This window comes from Lepidochelys kempii, chromosome 2, assembly GCF_965140285.1.
Source record: "Lepidochelys kempii isolate rLepKem1 chromosome 2, rLepKem1.hap1, whole genome shotgun sequence".
NCBI classification, from domain to species: domain Eukaryota; kingdom Metazoa; phylum Chordata; order Testudines; family Cheloniidae; genus Lepidochelys; species Lepidochelys kempii.
In genome coordinates this window covers 11,096,518-11,114,612 of record NC_136381.1, presented here as the reverse complement: position 1 = coordinate 11,114,612, position 18,095 = coordinate 11,096,518, and the positions used below count along the sequence as shown (strand labels likewise).

Sequence of the window (18,095 nt, the reverse complement as noted above, 5' to 3'; positions counted from 1 at the left end):
ATGTCCTGTTCAATATAATGCACTATCAACCATTCACTGAGCTGAAGTGACCTTCTCGGATCTCCACAGATGTTAAAGAGGAACATGTCCTGTGAGGACATATTAGCTGCCTCATTAAATGCAGCCTATTTAGTATAAAACAAGTAACGATGTAAACACCATCCAGACCAAAGCAACGGTTTTAGACATTGTTTTGTCTGTAGATTGCCCTCTACCTACTTGTTTTTATTTCAGGAAACAAAACTTTGTTTGGAACATGCAGTTTTACTGGAGTGAAATACAGAACTGCAAAATAGCCCTTAGCTTCGTCAACATATTGTCACTTGACAGCCTCTGGAAACGTCACGTTGAAGTGGAGTAATGAATAAGGGCGAGGGATCGCCTTTATGTTTGTTTGTTTACCCCCCCCCCCCCAAATGCAGGCTCGGGTGTGACACACTACTGTGGCCTGTCCAAGCACCAGTCACTGCAATTGCAAAATAAAATTTCAGGAAAATAAGGGTCGTGAACAAGACAGGCACGGATAGAAACTACAACTGTAGTCAGCGTCTCCTAGCACAGCACCCACCCCTACCAACGCAGTTTGCAAATAGAGAGAGAGAACTTTTCCCATGACTAAATGAAGACTTATGATTAGCTGATGCAGGCTTCACTGCCATCATCCTCAAAGAGCGATTTGCGTGAGTGTCCCCCCTAAGTCTCTGAAGCTTGCAAGTGACGGAGTGCCCAGGGTACAGTTAAGTCGCCAAGCCAGGAGTTGCAGAGCAGAATGGGTTGCACATCCCAGCCACCTGCCTTGAAGTTCCCGAGCAGAGTTTTAGCATTTATTATCCTTCTCCTCCCCTTCCCAGAGAGAGCATGACTCTAGCTTGGCAGTCAACGCCAGCCCCCTTTCTACCCCCTCACCCAACTTCAGACACACTTTCCAGGTGCAACAGGACAAAGCCTGCGTCTTGGGGTGACGGGTGGGGGACACCTCAAAGCCCCTGGAAACAACACTAGCTACCCACCACAGGGATAGGGAGGGGAAGGGGTCCTGAGCGACTTGTGTCCTGTTTAACCCTTTGCACCCAGCAGCCCCAGCCCTGGGAGCCCCTGGCATCACTCGGCCAGGCCAGGGAGCGTGCGGGACCGGGCAGTCCGGGCACTCACCGATAGTCGTGATGACCGTGATGGCAAAGTAGAAGGAGCCCGCGAATTTCCACTGGACCCCGGCCCGGTGGGGCTCGGACTGCATGATGACCAGCTCCAGCTGCCGGTAGTCCTCGCTGGTGATGTTGTACTTCCCTTTGAGCCGGATCTCCTCGGCTTTGAGCTTCTCCTCCTCCCGCAACTCGTTGTCGGACTCCAGGGCATCAAAGACGGCGGCCCCGACCAGGAGGTAGGTGAACGTGCAGATGATCAGGGACAGGGTCCGCACGTTCTGCCTCTTCATGGCCGCCAGCAAGGGGCGAGTGAGGGGACCATGTCCCCCCCTGGCCGTCCGGGGATCCGACAGGGTGCAGCAGCCGCAGCCGGCGGGGGGGAGCTGCAGGCAGCAGGGGGGCAGCCGCAGGGGGCGGCGGCGGCTCCCAAGGCTCCGGGGCGGCAGCTCCCCGCCTCCCTGCTCGGGCTCCTGGGAGGAAGACAGGCACAGGAGGCTGCTGGAGCGCCTGGACCAGGTGCCCGGCAGCCGGGAAACTCTGCGCAGGACCTGCCCAAACCAAGCCGTCCCAGTGCGCAGGGCCATCCACAGCACCCCCTTAGCGCCTGCAAACCAGCGCCTCCCTCCCCGCTGCCTCCAGGAGTGGGCTGGGGGGGGGGAGAGACGAGCCCCACCGTCCTGGGGAAGGAGGAGGGGAGGACCAGTCCTGGAGTGCTGGCGAGGAGAGGCTGAGCAGCGCGGGAGGCGGGGGTGCCAGGCGGGGAAGGGCCGGGGGAGCCACCCAGCAGCACGGCAGACGCGGTGCGAGGGGAGGCTGGGTTTCTTCGTCTACTACTACAAGTTTCTGTACTCAGGCTGGCGAGGGGGAGGGGAGAAGGGAGGGGGAGGGAGGGCGTTAGGGAGCAGCATCCCCCGCGGAGCTGCCGCCCGGGAGGAAGGGGAATCGCTTCTGGAGGAAAGGCTGGAGGGTCCGCAGCGCCGATCACGCCAGCTGTGCCCGGGAGGTGGGGCAGAGGCTTGCCCGGGACCGTCCCACTCCAGCGGCTGCGTGCGGGGAGGAGGCGTGAGAGGAGCCCTCAAGGGCAGGCTGGCGCAAGGCACCCCGGCGCCAGGGCTGGAGAGGCCAGCCCCAGGCGGCGGGTGCCGGTCCTCTGCCCAGACCGGATCGGAGCGATACTCCAGCCCCAGAGCACGCCCCGGGCACTCACAGGGCTCCGCTGGGTTTCATCGCGGGGACCAACTTCTCTTAAAAAATGAATTGTGCCTAGCTAAAGGACTCAAACCGGGCGCTTTGCGGCCTCGGCCCTCAGCCGCTCCCCGCGGAAAGAGCCAGGCTGAAGTCAGGTGGCTGGAGACAGCCGATGCTCGCGAAGAAGATCTGGAAGTCCAGCCCGACTATGAAGGAGACCGTGTCAGACGTTAGCCTGTGAGTTTTCGGCAGCATACCCAGAAAGCTGGCTTTCCTTGCTGGGGGGTGGGGGGGAGGAACAAACTCGGGGGTGCAGCTTCCTTCCTGGGTTCAAACCATCAGAGTAACGCACCGGCGGGCAGGAGGGTCCCCTGGGCCACGGAGCGGGGCACAAAAAGCCGAGGCGTTGCCCAGGGTGGACGAAATCAGCAGCCCACCTGGCCGGGGTGGCGGCGGGGACAGGCTCGGAGCAGACACAAGCCCATCAACCCGTCTGGCCCATGGAGGTGAAGCATCGGATCCCAGGGACGCTCATTCCATCCTTTCTGCTGAGGGCAGGAGAAGACACCGAACCCGTCACCCGAAAACACCAGCGGAGCGAGGGGTGTCGCCCCCTCCCAGCCAGACCCCAAAACGGCCACTCGCTCCCGCTCCTGCCCCGCTGGGTTTCTTGGACCGATGCCCTTTTAAAAAGAGCAATTCTCCGCCTCCTCCCAAGCACTTGACAGCATCTCAGGGAAAATCAAGCCACTGCTCCGAAGCATGTCTCTCGCTCCAGGCAGGCAGGGGGAACAGGTCCCAGGCTCACCAACCTGCGGTGGCTTTTGTGAGCTGCTGGGGTGGGTTTTCCCCCTATTAACCCGCTCCTTCCGGAGGCACTTTTTATGCTCCCCCTCCCCCGCCGCTCTGCGCCCACCCTGCCTGCAAGAGGCTGGAGCGATGTGTTGCTCCCCTTGGCTCTCTCCTGCCTTGCACCACCGCATGCGACTCGCTCCCGCTGGCTCTGTCCCCTCCCCGCCCCGGGTCCCCTCCCCCGCTGTGGCCACTCCCAGCCTCCTCCTACTATGCTCAGCCTAGGGGGGTTTTGCTGGGAGCCACGCACCACGTGGGGCAGGTTTTCCAGGCGCGCTCCCTTCCTTCTTTCACCCTGGCCATCTTCCCGGGGGGGGGGGGGGGGGCAGAAGCAGCAGAAAGGGAGGAGTGGGGGGAGACCCAGCTCTTGCTTCCCTTCCAGACTGCGCTGGATGGAGACGACGCTTTAGATCTTTGCCATGCGCTGGGGCCAGGAGTGAAACCAGTTTCAAACGCGCGCCGCAAAGTTCTCTGCTCCGCGCAGCTGTTGCTAAGCGGCGTTGAGACCACATATCCCCCCCCCCCCCCCCCAGCCCTGCTTTTCTGGGCTAGCTCTCGCCGGACGGGCTCGGCGTCTCTCCCCCCGCCCCGCTCCGCTCCGCTCCTTTGCTCAGGTGTGTCACCCTCAATTCCTCACCCCAGGGGCCCCCGTGGACGGCGGGGCTGATCGCTCTACCTAGGGAGGCGGGACCGGTCACCTGCAGCAGGTAAACCGGGCACTGAACAAAGCAGAAGTTACCCGCTAGGTGTGTCCCCCCCGCCCCCCCGCGTGGTGGTAATTGCGGGGGGGGCAGCCGGCGGAATCACAGGGCACACCCCAAATCAGACCTCGCGGGGCGCTTGGGCCATATCACGGGCGGCGCGCTGGGTGAAATAAGCCCCTTCGGTAAATACAGGGGCTCAGAGGAGCCGGCTGTTGGTGGTGGTTAAATAAAGCAAACCCCGTTATAGACCCCGGGGCCGCGCTGCGATTAGCGCAATTATGAATCATGACCGGGCGTGGCTGCCCACGGCCCTTTGCCAGGCGCTGGGAGGAGCCGGGATCTTGCGGGGTGGCTCAGCACTTGCCCTCATGTGGAGCTGATTGGACCCAGCCTCTCTCTCCCACTGGCACTTCCCTTTCCAAGGGGCACCCAGCAGGGAGGCAGATGCCACTTGGCTGCTGCCCTCTGCCCAACGGGGAGGGCACATGTCACCCTAGAATCAGAGTATCAGGGTTGGAAGGGACCTCAGGAGGTCATCTAGTCCAACCCCCCACTAAATCATCCCATCTACTCGAAGGCCATTTTTTGCAGCGCAGATGGGTTCTGGGGCCATCACTCAGTCCAGCTGCTAGCCAGAGAGGCAGGGTGGGCTTGTGAAGAAAGCCCTGGGCTGGGGTGCAGGCAGTGCTTGGCCTTGCTGCAGACTCCCTGTATGCCCCCTGGGGAACCCAAACTCTTCCTGCCTTGGAGCCCCATATCACACTACTTCACAGCACCCGCTCAGCCCAGGTCGGTTGGGATTTTCAAAGGCAGGCAAGGGAATGAGTTGATCACAGGGAGTGGAGTGCCTAATTTATTTAGGGAAACTCTTCAGGACAGGGACTCTCTCACACTGTGTTTGCATGGCCCCTCGTACAATGGAGTTTTGATCCAGACCGGGTCCTCTAGGTGCTACCCTAATCCAAATAAATAACCACCACCCTATTTATTCAAGGCTGACAAGGTCCCATACACAAAGACAGAGTTGGTCAGGGGATAAAGAGAAGAAGCTCTACCACTGCAGTGTGCTATATGGTTTTAATGTTGATTTTCATTTACTTAAAGGCATGGTGATGATGCTCATCGCAGATATTCACGAATGAGGCTTCACAGTGTTCCAGGTTTCTGGATACAGGCAAGTCAGTATGAGATTTCCAAAAGCTTGGGGCATTCTGAAAATCCTGCTATTCTTACATGGCTGAGGCAGGTTTATTTTAGTATGTCTGATTTAGGGCCAGAGCCTGAGGTGTTCACTCAAGTCAAACTCCCCTTGATTTCAATGGAGACTCTGGAATTTGGGCCTTAGGATGTAAGGCTGGGATTTTCAGAAGAGTGTAAGGGAGTTAGGTGCCCAATTCTCATTGAAATCCAATGGGAGCTGGACACCAAACTCCTGCAGGATCCTTTCAGAGTCCCAGCCTATGTTCCCAAAACCTTGTCTTCCTCAGTGCTTCCACAGTAACTAGGACATTGTGTGGCTCAATGGATGATGACCAAGATTTTCAAAAGTGACTAGTGATTTTGGATGCTCACATCTGAGACAATGTGTTAAGCACCCATCCTCTGAAAATCAGGCCCTTGTAAGGTGTCTCAAGCTGGGATCTCAAAAAGTGAGACACCAAAAATCACAGATTTCAGTGGTAGCCATGTTAGTCTGTATCAGCAGCAAAAATGAGGACTCCTTGTGGCACCTTACAGACGAGCACATTTATTTGGGCACAAGCTTTCATGGGCTAGAACCCATTTCATCGGTGGGTTTGTTAGTCTGTAAGGTGCCACAAGGACTCCTCGTTGCTGGGTTATTTTTTTTAAAAAAATCACAGTCACTTTTGAAAACCTTGGCCAATTAGTCTCGTAACTGAATATGCTGTGGGATTAATTGATGGGCAGAGTAATATTTCATTAAGGTAAAATCTTTGTCACGGCAGCTTACACACTTCCACATCCATAACGACATATATGTCGGGAAGGGCTCGCAGATGTGAGCTATAGTGTCTAACAACAGAGACTGAAGAAAGAGTTGGGTTTTTTTAAACTGAGCAGTCTGATTAAGGTTGCCCATTTCTGATTCTCCAGGGGAAGGGGGGTGAGATCTATAAATAGCTTGCAACACAGAGAATCCTACAGCAAAGTTGCTGGGAAGATCAATAGCATGAATCAAGGAGGGCTCTAAATTACATCTTAGGGGAGGGAGGTGCTGAACTGAATTGAAAAATGAGTTGCAAATGCTGTATGTGTTGTGTGTATCTAATTAACAGAGGGTGACTAGGATCAATAACAAGGAAGGAGCTGGGCTAAAAATAGAGCTCAGGCAGGGATTGCAACCTGCGGGCAGCAGCTTGGATGAAAATGTCCCCCTGAGTAATTAACCTTTAGCTGGAAAGTGATGTTTAGTACTGGGCTGAAACGTGTCCTGTGAACAGCCTGGAACTGATTGGGGGTGGGGAGAGAGCTCTGTGGTACAGTACAGTGTGTACAATTAGGCAGGCTAATGCCTGCTTTTTGCCTAGGAGACACCGGGCTAAGGAACTGGTGTATTGTTTTCTGGAAAAATATCTAAGTGCATTCAAAGCTGCTCACATTGCAGTGGGGCTGTGGCAGCAGGAACAATTTCTCTATCCATCTCCCTAGGTACTTATATGGCTCCATCGCCATGATGTTAGAGGGCCACACACAGCTCTAATCGAGCTTGCTCGCAGCCCAGAGCAGCAAAGCTGGGGCAGCAAAAGCGTGAGCACAGGCTGGACAAAGCTGCCCGGAAGCTTGGGAATTTCTCACGGACCCAGCCTGCGCTGAAGGGTCATGGCTCTGGGACCCCAGGCGATCTCAGTCAGGACATGTCCTCAGAGATACAGTTCCTTCCCTGGGGTGTTCCTGAGGCGGTGTAGCTACAGGCTGCCCCTCGCCCAGGGCTAATGTCTTAATGACAATCTAGATGGGGAATGTGGCAGGGGGAGGGGAAGAAGAGGAAAAACAGGAAAGGGATTGTCTGTTTCTCTGTGTTCGTACACCGGCTAGCACAATAGGGCTCTGATTCTTATGGGGCCCTTTATGCACTATATGACACATCCAATTTAAATAATAAGCCAGGACTGTTTACCATAGATCTTTTGTCCTTCAGAAGCCAGGATACTGAGACAGAGGGAGAGACATTTCAGCAAAACATGGGTGATAGAAAATTACTCTAGGCATTATTTTGAGTGGTGACAGTCACTTATTTTCACGGAAGGTGATCAGACGGAAGGAGTGGTTATTGCCACCTAGTTTACGTGAGGCGAGTTTCTGATCAAGGTTTACAAATTCAGAACGATTCCCGTGCTTGATAAGCAAGAATTGCTATGCTTGAGAAAAGCACCCAGCTGACAGTGACTGAGGACGGCTCTGCAGAGTTCCCTAATAAAAGTTCTTTCCTGTAATTTTCAAAATGGTTCCGGGAACGAGCAGACTGTGAATGAAGACTGTGCTTCACCATGGAGCTGGAGCGCTGAGAAGAGCTTTGCGATTTTAAATGAATTAGATTCAGTTTAAAATGTAAGGCCTGATCCAAAACTAATTCAATGGGAAGCTTTCCACTGACTCAGTTGGCTTTGGATAAGCCCTTGACTGTGAAATTGTTTTCACATAAAACTATCAGGGCCTGATTTTTACTGATTATTATTATTTATTTGTATTACTGGAATGTCTAGGAGCCCTACTCAAGCACCAGGACCCCATTGTGCTACTCACTGGCCAGACATAGGGCAGTTCCTGTTTCAGAAAGCTTTACAATTTAACTATGGGACCAGAGACCACAATTCTACCACTGGGATCACAATCTCTGTTCTTGGCATCTGTTTTCATCACACTTGTGCTTTTATGAACTAGTGAAAAGTTTATTGATTACATACTTATTGTGTCACCGGCCAGGGGAATCCTACTCCTGTTTAATATATGAACATTTCTGTGTTCGTACTGCAGTAGTTCAGGGTAATGATGGAGGAGAGGACCCTAACGACAGTAATGCCTAGCTCATCTAGTGGATCTCAAGTACTTTGCAGAGGAGGTTAGTATCATCATCCCTATATCACCCATGGAAAAACTGAGGTATAGAGGGATTAAATGACTCACCTATGGTCACCCAGAAGACCAGTGGCAGAGCAAGGAATAGGATCCAGGTCTCCTGAGTCCCAGTCTAGTGCTCCATTTACTAGACCACACTGACCTTGCCAAGGAAGTTTTCTTTCCTCTTTTTTCCTTTGGACGTTCCACTGGACTAGAGGGGAGCTTCACTTAAGTTAGGTGTGCAGGGCCAGGTCACCCATTCTTCAGTGTTTTTCCTTATCAAAGTCACACCTGTACAGCTGAAGGCAGAATTGAGACTTCTGCTCTAATACTTACCCCTATTGCTAGATACTAACGTGGCAGTCACCCTACAAAAGACTTAAGACAAGGGAAAACTTGCATGCCTAGTTTCATTGACTTCCATGGGACGGCTCATCTGAGAAAGATTTACTCATGGGAGTAAGGGGTGCAGGATCAGCCCCCATTTCTAATTTTTGCCATTCAGCTTTCTTTTTACTGGGAACATACTAAAGTGAAATCAACTTAGGTAGCAGGAATTCGAGCATCTGGTGCAACCTAAATAGTCTCCTCTGTTCTATTTTTATATTCGTGTGTAATTTTTATTCTGCAGAGCTTGTATGTGGCAGGAAGGGGGAGTTCAGCAGTCAAGCCAAAGGTCTCTTCAAGAGCCACCATGGGGGACATTGAAAACAATATTGGAGAAAACTGATGTGCTTTGCCTTTTCTACATCACTCAGCAGAGCAGAAGGGGCCATCTTTTGTCTCCAGAAAATAAATAGTTGGAGGCACCCTGGATTTATAGACCACCCTTTTACATTAAAAAGTGTTGGGCCACTTCCTAAGCCCTTCAGATATTTTTCTCCCCTCTTAGGAAAATGTTTCTCAGAGTGCATCCAGTTCCCATTCCCCGCCTGAGGTATTTACATGGTCCCGATCACTGTAGTAGGAGAGCATCTCGCAATCTTTACAGCACTTGTCCTCACAACACCCTGGTACTATAAACCTCATTGTACAGAGAAGGAAAAGTACTTACCCAAGGCACACAAGACGTCTGTGGGGGAGCAGGGAATGAAACCTGGGTAAACTAGGACCCCAGCCACTGCTGGGCCATCCTTGCTCTCTTCCGAGGAGGATGTATTTAATGCATTCCGCTCAATCTGGATGTGTATAGCCAAGACTCCGTTTTTATCATTACTAGTCATTTGTAAAGTGGTGGCGCCCACAGGCCCTGTTGTTTTAGTTGCTGCACAAACTTATAGAAAAACAAGGCTTCTACCCTAAAGAGCTTACCATCTAGGACCCTGGTGCACGTATACTAAATACACATATGCATGTAACCACTTATAAAGAGGGATAGTGAACTGGATAGAAAGAGGAGGTGGACAAGACTTGAAGACGATCCTGAGTTTGAGCAAGGGAAGGATGGAAGAAGTGCCAATGATTATTCAGAGGACAGAGGAGGAAATACCATGACTTGAGTTTAGGAGAGAATAAAATTATTGTATTTTTAGTCATTCATTTTTAAACCTTTTAAAAAAAAACACAGCACTGTTGTAATTAATATGGTCACTTAATCAGGATGGACCCTCCCCTAATAATAACACCACCAAGCCAACCCTGCTGGATTAGCTTGCTATCAACTGCATGGGCAAGCAGCATAGCACCTCATCTTTATTCAAACGCTATAAATATCAGAGCTCTCTCACCTCACAAGGGTGTCGGGAGGATTAATTAGTTAATGTTTACAAAGCACTTAGAAAATGTAAAAAGCACTAAGTGCTAAGTATTATTGTTATTATTATTGTGTTATAATGGAAGTAAGAACATAGCAGAGTCCTACATCTAAACAAATTCAATTACGTTTTGCTGTGCAGATGTCTCCTAGAGCCACATTCTAAAATAAATCTCAGCCTGGATATTCACAAAAGGCTATGCTGTTTCCTTGAACGGAAGATTATTGTTTTACTTTCTAAGAGCAAACGGGCCATGTATCCTAATGAAAGTTTGGCTGAGAAACCAAGAGGGACAAACCAAGGCCAAAGTCAAGCACTGGATGGAACATTCCTCACACTGCTGACACCAGAACAAATGGAAAATCAAATAGGCTTCTACGTGGCTTAATAACCAGACAATTCTCAGAATCCCTTTGGATCAGAATAGTCAATCTGCAAATGCTTAAGACAGCTTGTAAATACACAAGCAGCTAAAAGGGGCTTGGTGCCGAGTAAACATGAGGTGCACGTTCTCTCATTCCTGGAGACAAAAATAAGGCTTTTAACTAGGTTACTTTTGGAGGGGAGTGTAGGTGGCTGTGGTATTGAGAATTTCTCTGTGTTTTTAGTGTGCTCGCTGCTCAGCTGGAGAAAAGGGGCCTGATTCTCATTTCAGTTATACCAGTGCAAATCAGGACTAACTCCATTGAATTCAATGGAGTTACACTGGTGTAAAAGTGATGGAAGAAGAAAACCAGAGCAAGGAGTTTGCACAAAAGAGATAAATTAGAACGATTTTTATTTACAAAGCACCTTTCATGCCAGGATCTGGGAGCTCTTTTAAACCATTAATTAAGCCTCAATGTCCCCATGAGGTACGGATTACTATGCCCATTTTGCAGATGGGTATACTGACAAACAGAGCAGAGTTATGTGACTTGCCAAAAGTCAGCAAATGAGTTAGTGCCAGATTCATGAACCCTGTTCCCTGTGTTCTAACCAATATCGAGCAGTGCCTCTCCCTGGCTATTGTTTAGTGCAAGCCCATACGACCAAATGTCTCAGACGTTAAACAGCATTTGAGATGTTCTGGGCTCCACCTCCCTATTAAGCTTCAAGAACAGCAGCTTAATGTGATCATGATAGGACGGCCTCTTTAGAGAAATGGTACGACATGTGCCTGCACTAGGGTATGTCTACACTGCAATTAGAAACCTGCGACTGGCCCATGTCAGATAACTCAGGCACATGGGGCTTGGGATAAGGGACTGTTTAATTGCAATGTAGACATTTAGGCTCAGTTAGAGACCGGACTCCAGACCCTGCAGGGGGGAGGGATAGCTCAGTGGTTTGAGCATTGGCCTGCTAAACCCAGGGTTGTGAGTTCAATCCTTGAGGGGGCCATTTAGGGATCTGGGGCAAAAATTGGGGATTGGTCCTGCTTTGAGCAGGGGGTTGGACGAGATTACTTCCTGAGGTCCCTTCCAACCCTGATATTCCATGATTCTATGGTCCCAGAGCTTTGGCCACAGCCCGAGCTCCAATGTCTATATCATACTTAAACAGCCCCTTAGCCCAAGCCCTGCAAGCCTGAGTCAGCTGGTATGGGCCAGTTGTGGGGTTTTAACTGCAGTGTAGACATACCCATCAGGCTCTATTCAGCACACCTCAGCTAGGCAAATCCCCAGAACAGCCAATGGAAGTTTGGCTGAATAGAGTGCCAAATAGGATCCTTAGAGTTGAATTCTGCTCTGGATTCAGCAGTGGCCAGTTCAGTGAAGTTAGCTAGTCTAAATTGTGCCTTAGGCCCAGCCGTGAATGAGGGGTGGTACTATGTTCCCAGGGCATGTCTCAGCGGGCACTGGGTCCCAGAGACACACTTTTGAAGCACAATTCCTCCTAGGGCTTCCATCTTGCATAGGGTGGGGAAAATCCCTTTACAGAGTGAAGCCTAATTCCCCTGCACCTGGGTGTCAAACTGGTGGAGTGGGAGGAAATGGAGCCATGGCTTCACCTACTCCCCACTTCTCCTTTCCCACCTGCTCTACAAGTGGAGCTTCTCGTGTCGTTCCTGCGTGCTCAGAAACATGGTGGCATTAGCATCTGCACAAAGGAAGATCCTTATTCCCTTCATTCTTCCACACTGCCACTTTAAAGCAAGGGACACTTAGCCCTGAAAGCAAAACCTGTCCCTCAGTAGCGATTTTGCAGAAAAACCTCACTGACTAGCTGGAGATAGCTGGAGCTGGCCATAGTTCTGAAATCTGTACACTTCTGCTAACTCTTGTGGAGTGCATTAGCTACTAAGCCACAAGGGTTATAGAGCAAACATCTAAGGGGAAGATGTAAAAGTAATTTATTGGTCTGCTGAGTCAGGCTGTGGTGGTCCCACCTCTTTCCCGCCCCCTTCAGAAGATCATGTCTTGGCAAGAATAATAATTTTAGGCCAGATTGAAAAGCTCTGTTAAAGAAATAGGCAGAAAGTTCTCGATGTAAGAAACTGCTTGATAGGTTCATAAGACAAGTTACTCTCCGTCTGAACTGTATGAAAAAGAAAAGAATATGATTGAGTGTTTTCCATATAAATGTCATGAAATAAACAGTGCTCCATTTTCTGCTGCACATTCCCTTCCAGAAGGAATGTCAGGTTTACAAGATAAAACAGTGGCTGAAATCCATTTGGAATCTCTGCATCTCCTCTGTTCTAAACATATGGTACAAATACCTTTGCGCTGACTATTTTGTACATTGAAATCTTGACTTCTTCCAACTTATAAGTGGGCTATTAATAAGTAATATAGAAGGATGAAATACTAACAGTTGAGGCTTACCATCTCTTACCACATCCCCCCTGCTTACCCCCACCACTCCACCAGTTATTCCAGCCTCAATGCTCCACTCTTTTTGTTCTCTCCTCCTGCTTCCATGTTTTCTTTCATGCCTCACCTTATTCATGGAATACCCTCCTCATGTGGGTTTGCCAAGCCACTCCCCAAGCCTCATTCAAGTTCCCACTAAAACTCACTTCTTTCACGATATCCACTAAAACTCAGGCTAATATAAGTGACTGTATAAGGCACTGCACAGGGTGTCAGGCCTGGTTTCTGTCCCTGGGTCTGCCACTAGGTGGCTGTGTGACCTTGGGGAAGTCGTTTCCCCTCTCTGTGCCTCCGTTTCTCCATCAGTCAAATGAGGGACTTGTAGCCTGATCCACCATGCAGTGCTGGCTGCTTGGAAAATTGCTCTTCTTGTGGGCCTAGCAAATCATAAGTCTGGCCTTGGTCTAAATAACTGGCTTCATTGGGAGTTTGCGTAAGGACTAAGAATGAATTAAGCAAGAGCCTCAGGATTCAGCCCAATGATTTTATTATCCCAGTGTCTCTACACTGTTCCTAGCATGACTTCGGTAGTTTCTGAGTGAGACATGACCTCCAAGCCAGACTCATAACCCAGCCTATGGGGAAGAGAAATGGGAAGGTGAATTTAATTCTGCAAAAGATCACTACTATGTGCTAAGGTTGTCATGACGTTTCAAAGGAAGGGGAAGGGAATGAGGAGAGAGCGAGAAAGAAAAAGAGCCTCAAAACACTTTTATTTTTCAAAAACCTTTCAATGGCTTGACAGAGAAAATGACAGCTGATCCTAAAACAGCAATTTCCAATTTTCAGTTCTTTATTTTGAGAGGACTCTCCCCATGGAATTGTAACTGGGATATTTATTTCACTGTCCCTTGCTTTCTCACAGGGAGCAAAAAAACAAACTTGAAAACAGGATCAAAAACATGGCTCTCCTCACCGTAAAATGCAACAAAGTTCATCCCTCTATGAGGCTGGTACTATCTATATGGCCACCATACTACAGTAACTGAGTGCCTCACAATCATTGGTGGATTTCTCCTCCCAATACCCCTGTCAGGTAGGGAAGTGCTATTATCCCCACTTACTGTCTGTGCCTCAGTTCCTCATCTGTAAGTGACTTGCCCAAGGTCACATGGGAAGTCTGTAGCAGAGCAGGGAACTGAACCCAGGTCTCCTGTGCCCCCATGTGCGATAACCACTGGGTAATCCTTCCTCTCTGCAGTTCCTATGTAGGCAAAACTCTTATAATGGTCCATGAGAGTGTTCCATGGGAAGGACTGCACAACTGAGCCTTCAAAGGAAAATTGCATTGTGCAGTAATATAATCAAAGCCATACTGGGCCAGATCTTCAACTGATGTAAACTGGGGTAAATGCATTGACTTCAAAGGAACAAGGTGATTTACACTAACTTAAGATCTGGCCTATTCTGTTCACTGTATCTAAATACGTGAGAATAAAACACAGAATCTATTTAATACAAAATCAAAGCAATCACCTAGACTATCAGATTATTTAAATTAGATCTCAGGGAACTGGTTACTGCTTGATTAGTAAGAAAGAAGGAACTTTTAATGTAAGGGAATGATTTTGTTTTTAAGTAACCATTATTAAATTAACGATTAACAAAATTGGAGCTTACCTAATGAAGAAACTTTCCCCAACCCTGGTTTCCCACAATAGCCGAATCCTCTCAGTCCTACACACCAGCAGCAATCTGGAGTTCCCGGTGAGCAGCATTTGTGGAACAGCGACTTCCGCTGAAGGAGACTCTTCATATCACTCAAAGTCTTGGATGTCGGGCAATATTAACAGAGGACCCATACTGTCCATACAACCCAAGGCTTGCAGTGGGGCTGAAAATATTTGCCTGCAGCAGAGATGACACTGTTTCATAGATTTCATAAATTCCAAGGCCAGGAAGGACCACTGTGACTGCTTAGTCTGACCTCCTGTATAACACAGGCCACAGAACTTCCCCCAAGATAATTCCTAGAGCACGTCTTTTAGAAAAACATCCCTTCTTGATTTTAAAATGGTCAGTGATGAAGAATGCATCACAACCCTTGGTAAATTATTCAAATGCTTAATTTCTCTCATTGTTAAAAATTTCTGCCTTATTTCCAGTCTGAATTTGTCTAGCTGCAACTTCCAGCCATTGGATCATGTTACACCTTTCTCTGCTAGATCGAAGAGCCCATTATTAAATATTTGTTCGCCATATAGATATGTATAGCCTGTAATCAAGATGCTCTTTAATCTTCTCTTTGTTAAGACAAATAGATTGAGTTTATCATTATAAGGCATGTTTTCTAATCCTTTAATCATTCTTGTGGATCTTCTTTGAACCCTCTCAATTTATCAACACCCTTCTTGAATTGAGGGCATCAGAACTGGACACAGTATTCCAGCAGCAATCGCTCTACTGCCAAATACAGAGGTAAAATAACCTTTCTACTCCAAATCAAGATTCCCTTGTTTATGCATCCCTGGATAGCATTAGCTCTTTTGGCCACAGCATCACACTGGGAGCTCATGTTCAGCTGATTAGCCACCACGAAACCCGAATTTTTTTCAGAGTCACTGTTTCCCAGGATAGAGTTCCTCATGCTGTATGTATGGCCTACATTCTTGGTTCCATTTAGCCATATTGAAATGCATATTGTTTGCTTGTGCCCAGTTTACCAAGCGATCTAGATAGTTCTGAATCAGTGAATTGTCCCCTTCATTATTCACCACGCCCCCAATTGTTCTACCATCTGCAAACTTTATCAGTGATGATTTTATGCTTTCTTCCAGGTCATTGATTAAAAAATGTTAAATAGCGTGGGGCCAAGAACTGACCCCCACAGGTCTCTACTGGAAACACACCCACTCAATGATGATTCCCCATTTACAATTGTATTTTGAGACCTATCACTTACCCAGTTTTTATGAAGGCCTTTGCAGCCCAGTGTGTGGCAGAGGGAGAACCCACACATTTCTCAAATATCTTGGTAAGGAAGACAGTTGTTGGGGATATGGTAGGGTAGGGGACTGCATGATGCACTGGCCCTAATGCCCGACATGCTTGGCACAGAGGATCTGTGTACACTTTACCAACCTACAGACTGCCACCTGTATAGCAGCTGCTGCCCCAGGCCCCAGTCTAGCTTTGTAAGTGGATTTAATTCCCAGCCCTCTGTGCACTTTAGCTGCATGGAGTGCAGCAACTACTCCAGCTTTACATGGGAGGAGGGCTGACTTTTACCCCTGCTGAGATGACAAATCATTTATAAAACTGGTTTTGAAAATTCCAGTTTTACACACTGTACATAGGGCCCCAATGGAACCCTACAAATGACAATACACAAGAAACCTGCCAATCACCACATTTACTTCCACAGATCCAGCAGCCATGCCAGATACACCAAAAAAAAAATCAATCCATTATCTACAGTCAGGCACTCAGATACCACAGAATTTGCTCTGATGAGAAAGTCCAGGATACACACCTAAACACACTTAAAACCACTTTCACTAAATAACAAATCCAGAAACTCAGGAAGTCTTATAGTAGTACCATATCCATCCAAGTACTTTACAAACATGAATTAATTACTAACATCCCTCTGAGGCAAGTGAACATTGTTATACCCAGTTTTCAGATGTGAACACTGAGATACCGGGTGGCATTGATCCCAATGGCAAAACTCCCATTGATTTAAATGAGGCCAAGATTTCACTCACAGAAATTAGGTAACTCACTATAGTTCATACAACAATACTGCAAACAACTATGGAAGATATCATAGAATCATAGAATATCAGGGTTGGAAGGGACCCCAGAAGGTCATCTAGTCCAACCCCCTGCTCAAAGCAGGACCAATTCCCAGTTAAATCATCCCAGCCAGGGCTTTGTCAAGCCTGACCTTAAAAACCTCTAAGGAAGGAGATTCTACCACCTCCCTAGGTAACGCATTCCAGTGTTTCACCACCCTCTTAGTGAAAAAGTTTTTCCTAATATCCAATCTAAACCTCCCCCACTGCAACTTGAGACCATTACTCCTCGTTCTGTCATCTGCTACCATTGAGAACAGTCTAGAGCCATCCTCTTTGGAACCCCCTTTCAGGTAGTTGAAAGCAGCTATCAAATCCCCCCTCATTCTTCTCTTCTGCAGGCTAAACAATCCCAGCTCCCTCAGCCTCTCCTCATAACTCATGTGTTCCAGTCCCCTAATCATTTTTGTTGCCCTTCGCTGGACTCTCTCCAATTTATCCACATCCTTCTTGAAGTGTGGGGCCCAAAACTGGACACAGTACTCCAGATGAGGCCTCACCAATGTCGAATAGAGGGGAACGATCACATCCCTCGATCTGCTCGCTATGCCCCTACTTATACATCCCAAAATGCCATTGGCCTTCTTGGCAACAAGGGCACACTGCTGACTCATATCCAGCTTCTCGTCCACTGTCACCCCTAGGTCCTTTTCTGCAGAACTGCTGCCTAGCCATTCTGTCCCTAGTCTGTAGCTGTGCATTGGGTTCTTCCGTCCTAAGTGCAGGACCCTGCACTTATCCTTATTGAACCTCATCAGATTCCTTTTGGCCCAATCTTCCAATTGGTCTAGGTCCTTCTGTATCCTATCCCTCCCCTCCAGCGTATCTACCACTCCTCCCAGTTTAGTATCATCCGCAAATTTGCTGAGAGTGCAATCCACACCATCTTCCAGATCATTTATGAAGATATTGAATAAAACCGGCCCCAGGACCGACCCTTGGGGCACTCCACTTGATACCGGCTGCCAACTAGACATGGAGCCATTGATCACTACCCGTTGAGCCCGACAATTTAGCCAGCTTTCTACCCACCTTATAGTGCATTCATCCAGCCCATACTTCCTTAACTTGCTGACAAGAATACTATGGGAGACCGTGTCAAAAGCTTTGCTAAAGTCAAGAAACAATACATCCACTGCTTTCCCTTCATCCACAGAACCAGTAATCTCATCATAAAAGGCGATTAGATTAGTCAGGCATGACCTTCCCTTGGTGAATCCATGCTGGCTGTTCCTGATCACTTTCCTCTCATGCAAGTGCTTCAGGATTGATTCTTTGAGGACCTGCTCCATGATTTTTCCAGGGACTGAGGTGAGGCTGACTGGCCTGTAGTTCCCAGGATCTTCCTTCTTCCCTTTTTTAAAGATTGGCACTACATTAGCCTTTTTCCAGTCATCCGGGACTTCCCCGGTTCGCCATGAGTTTTCAAAGATAATGGTCAGTGGCTCTGCAATCACAGCCGCCAATTCCTTCAGCACTCTCGGATGCAACTCGTCCGGCCCCAGGGACTTGTGCACGTCCAGCTTTTCTAAATAGTCCCTAACCGCCTCTATCTCCACAGAGGGCTGGCCATCTCTTCCGCATTTTGTGATGCCCAGCGCAGCAGTCTGGGAGCTGACCTTGTTAGTGAAAACAGAGGCAAAAAAAGCATTGAGTACATTAGCTTTTTCCACATCCTCTGTCACTAGGTTGCCTCCCTCATTCAGTAAGGGGCCCA

General features: G+C 48.7%; 1 protein-coding gene and 1 long non-coding RNA gene across 4 annotated transcripts in view; one reads left to right on the top strand and one right to left on the bottom strand.

The window, feature by feature from the left end:
* KCNK9 (potassium two pore domain channel subfamily K member 9) overlaps positions 1 to 2,642 on the bottom strand; it is a 130,859-nt gene extending 128,217 nt beyond the window's left edge. The window contains exon 1 of the mRNA XM_073330056.2: positions 1,153 to 2,642. Within this exon, the coding sequence (XP_073186157.1) occupies positions 1,153 to 1,729 (577 nt within the window). The 5' untranslated portion in view covers positions 1,730 to 2,642. The remainder of the gene's footprint in view (positions 1 to 1,152) is intronic.
* The window catches only part of LOC140906331 (uncharacterized), a 104,450-nt gene continuing 88,351 nt past the window's right edge, over positions 1,997 to 18,095 (top strand). For 2 of the 3 annotated variants that reach the window (XR_012157067.1, XR_012157066.1), the window contains exons 1-3: positions 1,997 to 2,570; positions 4,994 to 5,063; positions 7,886 to 7,970. This is a non-coding gene — a long non-coding RNA (uncharacterized LOC140906331). The remainder of the gene's footprint in view (positions 2,571 to 4,993; positions 5,064 to 7,885; positions 7,971 to 18,095) is intronic. The other variant, XR_012157068.2, reaches the window with a different exon arrangement.